The sequence below is a fragment of the Rhagoletis pomonella genome, unplaced genomic scaffold, assembly GCF_013731165.1.
Source record: "Rhagoletis pomonella isolate Grant_MI unplaced genomic scaffold, Rhpom_1.0 Rhpom_scaffold_05192, whole genome shotgun sequence".
Taxonomy (NCBI): domain Eukaryota; kingdom Metazoa; phylum Arthropoda; class Insecta; order Diptera; family Tephritidae; genus Rhagoletis; species Rhagoletis pomonella.
The window spans coordinates 1-12,931 of record NW_023463736.1 but is presented as its reverse complement, the minus strand read 5'-3'; the positions used below and the strand labels follow the sequence as shown (position 1 = coordinate 12,931).

Sequence of the window (12,931 nt, the reverse complement as noted above, 5' to 3'; positions counted from 1 at the left end):
CGTTGTTATTGCTTTAACAAGTATTGTAAAGTGTTTTTACTGTATTATTTTATTGTAAGTTAATTGTACTACAATTCGGTCATCGATGTCATTTATTTAACAATCCAGCGATACGAACCGGAGGATTTGGGAAATCCGGACGAGGGTTCAAGGATAATCGTAACAGTATGTATATATAATACGGTGTTCACATTAGAGCTCTAGATACCCGGGTATCGAGCAATGCGAGTAGCTCGATACTCGCTCGAAACTCGTTCATTGCTCAACTGCTCAAATGTTTGTTCAAAATTTTCGAGTTTCTGAACAATTTCATAAACAAAAGAAAATTTGTAAATTGTATTTGTCAGCAGCTGCTTTCTAATTCATGTTAAATAAATTTTATTATTGAATACCAATGAAACAATCTTTGCATTATATATCAATAATTTGAAAAATTTAAAAAGTTGCTACCAAAAATGTCAATATCATAAAAAAAAACACTGCTCAAATTACTCGAAAAAACTCGAATTTCTCGAGCTCATGCTCGAAAATTTTCGAGTAATGAGCATTGAACAAGTGTGCGAGTACTCGCTGCTCATATACCCGGGCTGTTTGAAAATGTGCGGACAAAATCGAGAGCTCTAGTTCACATGAGGCGATTTTACAGGCAACTTTTAGTTGAAAGCAACAATCGCCTGGTGTGAACGGCTTTTCAACTAACCGCTTCCAATGAAGTTGGGGTGCAGCCAACTTTTGATTCAACTAATCGTCTCTAAAATTTCCTGAAAAATCGACTCATGTGAACACCGTATAATGAATATGTGTCGACGCTTGCACCAATGCAAAGCTTATCAGTAGGGGTATTCTCGATCCGTTGCATACAGTCTAGCATGGTGCATAGATAGCATAAATAGCATGATTGGCTAATTTTGTTGTTTGTTGAACACATCAAACAACAACAAAATTATCGAATCATGCTATATATGCTATCTGTGCACCGTGCTAGACAGTATGCATCAGATCGAGAATACCCCTAGTGTAAGCCACTAGTGCATTTGTGCATGCATACTCTGCTAATTTGATGCTTCACAGCAAGGTGATAGTCAAATTGCTGCTGCCGCGGTGTCGTTGTGCTTTCACAAATTGCTTTAGAACTGTCTGGTTGCTTTTATAATTTCATAGCAAAACGGCAGCCAAAACATTCACTTTTTTCTTGATTGCTGTTGCTTTGCTTTCAATATCATACATGCCGAAGTCAAAGCTCAGTAAAATCAAATTAACAGCCGTATTCTAACAAAGTCACAAACTTTAGCTCATAACTGCTGTGAATTCTACTGCGCCTCAAAGCGTGCCGCTGCAAAAAATATGCCGCTACAATACAAATTTTTAAATTTTTGTGTATTTTTCTAGCACTCAAAATCGAATTTTGTGTGACACATTTCTCGGCGCACTAGAAATCACAACAGTGATGAGCTAAGTGTTGTGACTCTGTTAGAATAGAGGGGTAAATTAAAAAATTACAGCATTTTCCAATCCTGAAAAATCGAAAAACAACAAAGTCTAAGCGGCAGAAGTGATAGCTGCTGTTTCAGATATCACCACATCACCACATCTCCTCCTAACACTTTTTCCTTTAGACTTCAGCAGGGATCGAACTCGAATCATCGATGTGAAAACTCAGAAACGCTAGCCACTAAACTAAGCACGGCCCGTAAACTCTTGTTGCTGATCGATTTCCTTATAGTACAACCTTTTCCACTCAAGTGCGGCGGTCTCGCCGCTATTTCAACTTGACAGCGTGGTTGTTATTATTAGTTCTATACATTAATTAGAATTATTGTATAGCTTTAGATCGGTTGATCCCAAACTACTTCTTTGTTATTGTTAGTGTGGCGTAATATTTATTTCAACAAGGTTATTGAGCTTTTTGCCAAGATTGTTTTTAGGAAAAATGGAAAACAGGTTTCAAGCCTATCCGACCGAAGAAGCGTTGACTGTGCAGTGTGAAACCATAGATTTACAGGAATCACCTTGTGCCGATTAAGGAACGGCAGGCAATGGTGAAAAAACTTAAAATATAGAATACAACTTCTATATACCAGCTTTGATGGTACGCCTTAACGTTATCCAATTGAATTGAAATTTTGTATTAATAACACTGATCGATAGGCAAGAGAAGGCAAGAACAGCACTCAAATTGTTATGGTACATATATTTAAGACGTTTATTCCGAATATGTATACTCTTCGCATTTTCAATTTGGTTCTGGTTCGCGAATTTTTGCTAATTTTACAAATGGTTTGGTTGCTAAAATTCTGAAAGCTATATTTTCCTTTACAATGGGAAACTTTTATTTATGAAAACGAATATGAAAGTGTTAAATTCAACAAATAAGAAGAACATAAATAGTTTAGCCATTAGTTGCAAATCCGGCGTTTAATCTAGTAAAGATTTCGTAAATGGAATATTATTTGTCAAAGATATATTAAAAAATTTAGTTGCACCGTTAGTATTTTTAACGAACAATTTTCTACAAATACATATACATATATATAAAATGGAGCCATATACTTTACTGCGAGGCGAGTGATGCGCACTACTGAATATTTCCTCAAATTTCAAGGTCCTTCCAAAATCCTGGGAAGGCTTTTGAAATTGTACAGTTCTGCTGCATATGTATTCTGCTTTGACTGGAACATACTAATAAGTCCCTAGAACATTTGTTTTTGTTCGCTTATATTTACAAATTACATATGAGCCGTTTGTTTTGAAAGTTGCGTAAGTCATTTTATGCCGTTTGAATTCAGTGATCATTTAACCGTATGTGAACGCGTCGATTTCATCAGCCAAAGGTAAGAAGTTTCGTCATTAGTTAATGACGGTAGAGCGATTTACAGATGCATTCAGTTAGAAGTAGCCAACCATTCAAGAACAAGAGGTGGAAATGACTTATGCCCATTTACAAAAAAAAACGACTCATATAAAGTATAAACAGAACCAAATCGTTGAGCGAATTTCGTCGGACGGAGCGATGCCGTCGGGGGATATTCACCGCAACATTCTGCATACCGCCACCCTGCGTGAGTTGAATGCCAAAGTTTAACGCAAAATCGCCTCGTGCGAACACCTTTTAAACTTCGTTGTTTGGAAAGCAACAAAACTTGTGATACATTGCTACGTAACAGCTCCCCTTATATATGTTTATTTGTTTCTACAACCTTTTGACAATTTATGCCGAAACCTAAGCATATTGTATTGTATATAATAGCAGTAGAAGAGATGTTTAATTTATTATATATGTACATAAATATGTACATATGTACATTTTTTTTTTATTTTTTTGGGGTTTAAATATGAGAAAAAGTTTTGTTTTAACAAAACGTATATTTTTTATTTGCTTGCACAGCGATAAACACGAAATACTATGTAAATGATGGTTAGAAGCGATTTTGTTGTATTCTCGCTATGCTAATACGCTAGGTTGTAAACTAATACTGAAACTCGGCGGGCCCCCATATTAAAGCCGTATGGCTTTTATTTAACTAATAGCGTTTTCTTTTCTCGAAAAAAGGCTGCACTTATTCTGCCTTGTGTTAGCGCTGTCACATTTTCATGTTCTTTTCTCAGCCCTTTCACAAGGCGTCGTGTTCTTTTCTCAGAAGGTTGCGCTCTGATCCGGCGAAAGTGCTGCCTTTTCTGCCCTCAAATAAACGTGAGCGTGAGAGTTGCATGGTTGATTTTTAATTTAATCTTGTAAAAATGCAATTATTTTCCCTATCAGAAATAAGTGTTTTGCTTTAAAATTGTTAAAGACTTACAGGCCAAGTGAATAATTCAGCTTTATTAAGTTCTTTAAATAAATTGTGATGGAGTAGTATATTTTCTGTTTCATTCTCATATAAAGAACGCAACATTTTCTCAGGTTTCAGGGCAATGCAAAGCAAGAGTTCCCATATAAAAGGGCAGAACTTTTTTTGAGAAAAGAAAATGCTATAATTTAACTAATTTAATTTCATTATGTACATTGGCTCAACTATGCCACTTTATGGGTATTTTCCACCGTTTTTTAAACAGCGCATCTCTTAAAAATTTAATAATGGCCAAAAAACCATTGCTTTCAAAATATAAGTTTTTCCAGATTTATTTAAAAATCTTAAAATCCTTATACATTTTGAGACGCACGATTTTTTGAGTGGGTAGGACCGAAATTCACTCGACAGAATGTACCTCGTTTTTAAATTAGGAACTCACATGCCTGCATATTATGAAGAGGAATGCTGAGATTTATCCAAGTCGTGCAGATTAAAAAATTATAGTTTAAAAAACTAAAACCTCCCTATTATAATTGCCATTCGTACTGTCATCAGGTGAGTAACTTGAGAATAGAAATCGCTGCATCTTTTAGGCGCATAAATATTACATAGTTACATCCCGAGCTAATAAAAGAAAGGTAAGAAGGTAAAAACAAGCTTCGGTGTAAATTTTATGTCCGAGTTAATTATAAATTTGATTAGTAGTAAATTTTTCATCAATCATTTTTACTCTTCACAGTCATGAAAGTATATATGATGTAAATTATTTACCATTATGGTGTATTATTTACACCAACGGAGTTTATTTAATGTTCTGGAAACAAGAAAACTTGTATACCACTGGCGTAATATATGTATATACCGAAAATCAGTATAAAAATTTTACGTGTATTTACAGTATAAATAATACACGAAAAAGCGGTATAACCTTAACACTGAATCCAAATAAACTGTTAAAACACTGCGCTTAGAAATGGCATATTATTTATATTGAAAATGTATATCACGCCGATGCAAAAAATACGCAAAATATTTTGATGCATTTTTGACTTTGGTGCTACTGAGTACGTTGTGGAAAAATTTCCTAGCTGTGTCGATAAACCGTATCGCACTAGGACAAAATATGTTTTAATTTTTACCGTGGCAGTATATGTAAATCCAAAACTTTAAAGCCGTTTTTCTCGAGTTTTGCTTTTTTTGAGTTATGACACTATAGAAGCAATTGGGATACCTCGATTTTTTTTTCGTATTATTTTTGAAAAAAGAATATTCGACTATATGATACCAAGGCGTAGACAAAAGTATATCAAAGTATGATTTTCCTATTCATGCGAGATCAAATATTGCGAATTCGTTTGCATAAATAAATGGTGATGATATAGCTTTTAGACATTTGGAAACCAAACATTTTTTTTTTTGAATTTTACAATAATTCGCAAACAAGAACCAATCTGAAAAAAACGGTTTCTGATTGTACCCTAGAAATATGAATGTTGTTTTTGCCTTTTTCTTAAAACGATTTTTTGTAGACCTGAATTATTTTTTCATAAACATTCACCACGTCCGCTAAGGTCTAACAAGACGTGATATATACAACCCCCAATCGAATGTATGCATATAGTAATTTATTTATGTATGTACGTATATAGTATTTTAATGCTCATATAATATGATAAAACCCAAATTAAAATTAGTTTTAATTTTTTATAAATTCTCCACAACCTTAAAAAAATTATCTGCTAGATTTGATCAACACTCCTAAGCCGGATGAACGCGCTATTATGACATACGTGTCCTGTTACTATCACGCCTTCCAGGGAGCCCAACAGGTTGGAAATGTGACGCATGTACCCGAACCCACAAGACAATACACCTACGTCCCGAATTACAATGTGACTAAACTTCACATCAATACACTTATTCATTTTATTCTTTTACAGTTTGTTTTTTGGAAAATGCGACCTTATTACACAAATCGAACTTTATCTAAATAGAACTAAGGCGCTCTAGCCCAGTTTGTGGACAATACTAAGATTTTATTTTACATAATACGCTACGCGCTAAATGCTAATAGCTCTCTACGCTCACAGTTTTTAATTGCATTGTGTTTGTTTTTTAACTAGCCTTTACTTCTTTGTGGCGTAATTTTCGTAAATTTGTGCCACTATACACTCTCCTTGCATAGAAATGAGTAAAGTTAAATAATATTCGTGAAATCAAAATTAAACTTGTGAAACAAAAATCTATTTTATGAATATTAACTTTTCCAAAAGGCAAATTACACAACAGTTATTCATAAAGAAATGGATCTAGGAGTGTCTCTTATTCGTTTTGCTTTCGCCTGTGCTTACATATGTACTTATGTATTTACACACATACATATATGTACTTGAGTTGGTATATGTATAGGTGAGGTATTGATTCCCATAGTTCGAAAATATCTCCAACTATTGCATGCATTTCTTTTTATTCTATAGGTTTCTTTGTCAAGTGTACTTATTTAACTCTTAATAAAACTAAATCTAGATTTCAGGCTAATTAGTTGCATTTGAATACGGCTTTTAATTAGCAAGGTTCCTTTTTTTTGGTTTTTAAAAATTGACATATGTATACAGATTTATGTATATGGAAGGATCTCGAGAAAAGCTCTCAAATTTAAATATATTTTGGGAAAAACCATATATTAATAGGAACTTTTTTAATGACAACCTACGTAAATTATATAGTTCTTTGAGATATATAGATTTAGGGATGTGTAGCTCATAAACAAAACCATTTGCCGACCTCTGAAACGCAGCCGATTTTGGAGTACGTGTCCGAAAACATATCAAAACATACATATGTATTAACCCAGGTTTTAAAAGCTGCATGGTCTATACCAAAAAATTGGTACAGAGCGCGTTGCCGACCCCTAAAAAGGGTTTTATTTTAAAATCTTTTGTATATCAAATTAGTGGGGAAATGAACTTTAAAAATTCGCATGGTACTGAAAACTTACGGCGCTGATCAAAAACATGCATAGTTCATTTTCGAAAATAGTCATTTACTCTAACGCTTATACCTTCCACATTACTTACGCTGAGAAAATGCTATTGATGTTTTTAAACATTTAAAAAATGCGAATGTGTAGTAAAGTGTGAAACTCCTATTTGAAGTACATGGCCGGGTTACCCCCTTCTTTATACTCTGTAGCTTTGAAAAAATTAATTTGCAATAATTTCAAAATAAAACTTTCTTATCTTACAAAAAGAAGTTGCGAAACAAACATTGTAAGTGAATAGACATTCTTTGGTAAAAAAAATTGGCATGCTCATTGCCAGAATATTCTTCGATTAAGCAAAATTAGCGGAACAAATGTTAACAAAGATATATTTTGCCGGAATCCGAAAAAATCTGGATGTTACTTTACTTTAGCCCTAAAACCGCCACACCCATTTCTACTGGATAGGTATTCTACCGTAATCTGAAATAAAATTTACATTTTAGGAAAAACATGATTTTAGACACTTAGGTTGCAAGGTAATATAATTATTTGCTTAAATATCGATATGGTATAAAAAGAAAAACAGCAACGTATATCTACTACATGCCATTAACATAGGTACGTATTTAAGAACAATAGATAAACTAGATTTTTTAGAATCGTCATTGAAGTTTCCCAACAAAGGTGTTGCGTTTTTTTGCCGCTCCAATAAAATTTAGTTTGTTTATTTAGGACATACATTGTATGTATAGAGGTCTTATATCCCTGCAGAAAATCTGACTAGCTCAAAGCTAGACCTTTTGCCGACAGTACTAGTTCTAGCTCAATACCCAAACAATGCTTTCAACTGTCTACTTTTATACGGCGATGCCATTGGCGGTGGCAATTGTCGCCCAGAAAACGTTTTTAAGATTATTTTGGGATATTTTGTTCGTTTTTTTTTTCTTTTACAGATTCCATGTTTGTTATATATTTTATAACAAAAAAATTATTGTACGCAACAATTTGAATTCATTAAATCTGAAAACTCACAACTGACTCCACCACGATTTGAACTCGCGACCAACGATGCTTGAGTCCGAGGTCTTCTCGCTGAGCTACTTTCATATTGTACGAGAAGTAAGAATTAGTACACTTACACCGCAAGTTTCAATTGTCCCGCTCTGCAGCCGTTTTGCACCAGTTCAGAGATAGTTTTGAAATATGTAGTTCGGAACCAGCGCTTTGCCAGACTGTCTCCAAACTTTACTGCAGGGACTCAATGCCTTCACCTGTATATGTGACTGCCATCTCTGATGTTAATTCTAACTTTGGAAACCAAAAATAAATTTTACTGTAAACCCAAGGCACATTGAACAGGTAGTATCAGTAGAGCAAATGATTTGATTTTTTTTTTTTCAAATTATTTGGTCAAATTTCAATTATTTTTAATTTATTCTTACAAAAATTCTATGTATGTATATTGTTGGAATCTACCCACTGGGAAAATAGGTAAGCACCTTGCGAGGTAAGCCATGTTTTCTTTCAGTTTTTAGTACCAAAATTGTCATCATGGCCAATGTCATCTACTAGTAAAGGGCAAAATGAACACCTCCGAAGACACATTACGTTGTCAGTTGCAAAATAACGTGCAGCCGAAGTTATTTCCAAGCACCGAACTACTCCGAGCGACTGCTCTGCATTACACGTAACTTACTTTGTAAAGCGGCTCAGAAGTATGTCTGATACCAAATGTACATTCTAAATTCCAACTTACATAAGGCGGCCATGCCTTTGTAAAAGTAAGGGACGGTCGGCAGGGAAATGGTAATGACTGCCAGGTGAAGAGTAAGTTGCTAATAAGGTATTATTACGTGCTCCTAATTCCCACTGGGTATTTGCATGTGAAACCTTTTTCCATACGAAACAAGCGATTGAATAGCAGCTTTTGGAACATTCGCCCAGGTCAGCAGCACAACCGCTGATTACTGGGCCTTGCAAAGGATTGCTTTTCTAAGAAAGAAAGTTGCAAAAATTTTTATTTTTTCCAATTTAAATTTTTTATTTTTTTTTGTATTTCACATGGCACGCTTTGATTTAGAAGAAAAAACTCAGAACAGTTTATGACACTTTCGATACCAGAAGCAACAACAAAATGCACGGAAATGTTGTTTTTGCTCTAATGCTACCTGTTTGATATGCCTTGTGTAAACCTCACATTAATATTAAAGATAACAGATAAGTCAAAGGTAGATTCTTGTATCAGAAACTAGTTTTTGAGAAAACAGGCATTAAGAATACGGTACAATACACCAATGAACGTATACATATTTATACATACAGATGTATGTATATTAGGGTGGTCCTTGAAAATTAAATGAGCGATTTCTTTCAGTCTCTCCCCTTCAATCGGTAATACCACGGTCACAGATATCACATACAAATTTTGACTTTGAGACTCAAAAAATTAAAAATATTTGTTTTATCTAATACCCAAAATCGATACTACTATAGTCGAAGATATCACATATAAATTTTGGCCCCGATTGGAGTCGGTTAAGGCGTGGCGCACGAGGCCAAAGTTCAGATTCCTCTATAGAGACTCAAAAAATTAAAATTATTAGTTTTTTGCCAACTCATACCCAAAATCGATACTACCGTATTCGAAGATATCACATACAAATTTTGGTCCCGATTGGAGTCGGTTAAGGTATGTCGCGATGGGGTCCAAGGCCAGATGCTCCATGGAGACTCAAAAAATTAAAAATATTTGTTTTAGTTAATACCTAAAATCGATACTACTAAAGTCGAAGATATCACATACAAATTTTGGTCCCGATTGGAGTCTGTTAAGACGTCTTCATAGGGTAATCTGAATTTTGACCCCTGTGCGCCACGCCTTAACCGACTTCAATCGGGGCCAAAATTTATATGTGATATCTTCGACTATAGTAGTATCGATTTTGGGTATTAGATGAAAAAGTAATAATTTTAATTTTTTGAGCTTCCATAGAGGAATGAATCTGAACTTTGCCCCCTGTGCGACACGCCTTAACTGTCTCCAATCGGGACTAAAATTTATATGTGATATCTGAGGCTTAGGAAATCATATGTAAAAATTTACCTCCTACAATTAAGGACATTGTATATACAATATATGTGTGTGTCTATGTAAGCATTTGTGAACACAGCTGAAGCAAATTTGCAATGACTCGTTAGCCCAAAATATAATAGCGCAATAGTAGTGAAAGAAATCAGCTGTTACCGCTAATATTAGCAGTGACTGCCGCAGCAAACACAATCGGGCGTTGGCAGTGAATGCGTTATTTGACATTCATTTATTCTTTTGTACATTATTGTTGTTGTGTTATGGTCTTCAGTGACATACAGAAGTTGTCTTCGTTTCATATACTAACCCTGGGATTCAGTAATTCAGTCTCATCTCAAGTCACTAAATTTGAGACTAGCAATTAGTGACTGTTTTTGTGACTTGAAATGATTTGGGTATTCTGTAGGAGAGAGTCACAAAAAGTTCAACAAAAATGTGTGGTGGAAACAAACACAGACAGTCAACTGATAGCGTTTATGTATGTATGCCTTTTGCCCGCGCCGCTCAAAGAGTCGCAATGGCCGAGTGGTCAAAGCATTAGGGTGCCGGTCGAGAGCTCCGGGTCATCTTCGGACTTGAGGATTTATTATTATTTTTTTCTTTTTTTTTGTTAGTTTTATTTTTTTTTACATAATCTTTAGATTTTAATGTTTTAAAAACAAAAAATAAATTTGTTTCAATGAATTTGTATGATATGAAAGCATTTTGGTTTATTTCCTATTTAAATTGTTGAACAAATATTTCTTCGCTTCATTTTCGCGTTTTTTTTAAATAAAGCAGTTATCTTTTCCTTCCAGCTGACACATTAGTGACTTTATTTTGAGACTTGAGACGTGAGACAGCTTACAAATAGTCTCGAAATCCATATATCACCACCAAAAGTCACTATTAGTGACTAGAGGCCGCTTACTGAATCGCAGGGTAAATCAAATTCAAAACGCGAAGTTGAAGAAGACGAAGTAAGCTTGTCAGTATTGCCAGCTGCCACAGGTGTGTTCTGTGTCGCTTCATTGGTCAGCATACTTTCTAAAAAAAAAACAGCTGAGTTAAAAAACTGTCACTGCCACCGCGCTATTGTATTTTGGGCATTTCTATGTGGTCTAGATCCAATACCATCGATCATCGCTTTCATCCTTGTCACCCGTTGCCTGAATGTATCTTCTTGAATATTTTTTGGCACGTGTGCACCCATTTTTTTAACAATCTGCTGCATGTGGATTTTGCATTGTTTTACTAAGTTTCCAGGGTTTGCAATTATCAAGTACTGCTTTACTTATCTTTATTTATAAGTATTATAGGCAATAGGTTCTATCAAAAAGTTGCAGGCTGCTTGAATTTTTATATTACTAACTTGTGTTCTATTTGTTGCTTTTTCTTTGCTTGCATCCTAACAGACTTGCAGAATACTGCGTTGCCAGATGAAAGAGCAGTCATGACGTACGTGTCATCGTATTATCATTGCTTTAGTGGCGCTCAAAAGGTCGGTTTTCGTCACAAAATTTTAGCAACATCATAAATACATAATATTCATTGTTCTATGTGAATAACACTTTTGATCAGTGGGTGTATTTTTAAAATCAAAGGTTTTGTCAGACTTGGCCTATAATTTCACTTTATAAGGATTTACGGCTTTGTTGTTGCCTCTTTTTCTGTAAAATGAGTACAAAATTACACAACAAACAGTGTTATCCATATAGAAGTACATACAAAATTATAATTAATTAATACATGCAAGGTTAAAAGCCTTGTTTTTATGTAAGTACACGGCGTAGTAACACCCCTTTTTAATCGCTTGGTTTTGCTATTGCTTAATTGCCTTACTTTCGTTATAGGGCGTTCATTCCAATATAATTTTCCGAAAGTGATTTCGCAATTATTTACAACTAAGTATTTTATCTACTGTTAGGCGGAGACGGCAGCTAACCGTATTTGTAAAGTGCTTAAGGTGAACCAGGAGAATGAGCGCCTCATGGAGGAGTACGAACGTCTTGCAAGCGATGTAAGTAATATTTGTAAATGATGTGCCGTTTTTTTATGATTTTTTCGATTGTGATAGCTTTTGGAATGGATACGCCGGACAATGCCATGGTTAAACTCTCGCCAGGCAGACAATTCGTTGGCCGGTGTACAAAAGAAGTTAGAAGAATACCGAACCTATCGTCGCAAGCACAAGCCGCCACGTGTGGAACAAAAAGCAAAACTCGAAACAAACTTCAATACTTTGCAAACAAAACTTCGCTTATCTAACCGTCCGGCATATCTACCGACCGAGGGCAAGACGGTCGCTGATATTTCGAATGCTTGGAAAGGACTGGAGTTAGCGGAAAAGGCATTTGAAGAATGGCTTCTTGCTGAAACAATGCGCTTGGAACGCTTAGAACATCTGGCGCAAAAATTCAAGCACAAGGTAGATTTACAATTTTCGAAAAGTTGTTGCGTTAAATTTGTTTATTCTTATAATTTTTTAAAAGGCTGATGCTCATGAGGATTGGACTCGCGGAAAAGAAGAGATGTTGCAGTCTCAAGACTTCCGTCAATGTAAATTAAATGACTTGAAAGCCCTCAAGAAAAAGCATGAGGCTTTTGAATCCGATTTAGCTGCTCATCAGGATCGTGTCGAACAGATTGCGGCAATTGCTCAGGAATTAAAGTAAGATTTTACTGTCAATGCCAATGCTAATTTAGTTCCTTTTGGGGTCAAGTTCTGTGCGAGTTTAACTCTGTTTGTCATCCAAACTAAGCTTAAACTCAGTATGCAGTATTGGGTGATACGTGCGGATAAACCGTTGCTGAATACCGAAGTAATGTGTCACTTGCTGAATTATGGCGAACACAAACTGCATTCCATTGTATGTGTCCAGACTTTAGGGTATACCATAGCGGAGAAACACTTCTTTGATCAGGATTCTGCTACAGTTACTAGCGGTAGCTTCTGTCAATGGGTAATTTCCATCCAGCGTGTAGCTACATCCTGTGCAATCATGATCCATTGATAGCTATCCTTATTTTTAGCAAGGGTCCAAAAAAATTCCACCGCTATGATCTCAAATTGACGCTTGCTACTTGTTT

General features: G+C 35.2%; 1 protein-coding gene across 1 annotated transcript; it reads left to right on the top strand.

Moving 5' to 3' along the window:
- Nucleotides 1-5,606: 5,606 nt before the first annotated feature.
- Nucleotides 5,607-12,516, top strand: LOC118755045 (alpha-actinin, sarcomeric-like). The gene is made up of 5 exons (XM_036489903.1): nucleotides 5,607-5,683; nucleotides 11,257-11,342; nucleotides 11,769-11,861; nucleotides 11,919-12,269; nucleotides 12,334-12,516. The coding sequence occupies exons 2-5, from the start codon at nucleotides 11,295-11,297 to the stop codon at nucleotides 12,514-12,516; spliced, it is 675 nt and encodes a 224-aa protein (XP_036345796.1). The 5' UTR covers nucleotides 5,607-5,683; nucleotides 11,257-11,294.
- The last annotated feature ends 415 nt before the right edge of the window (nucleotides 12,517-12,931 follow it).

Coding starts and splice junctions, on each gene's coding strand:
- LOC118755045 (XM_036489903.1), top strand. CDS start 11,295: ATGACGTACGTGTCATCGTATTATCATTGCTTTAGTGGCGCTCAAAAG. Junction 11,343..11,768: donor GCTTTAGTGGCGCTCAAAAG/GTCGGTTTTCGT, acceptor ATCTACTGTTAG/GCGGAGACGGCAGCTAACCG. Junction 12,270..12,333: donor CGCAAAAATTCAAGCACAAG/GTAGATTTACAA, acceptor ATTTTTTAAAAG/GCTGATGCTCATGAGGATTG.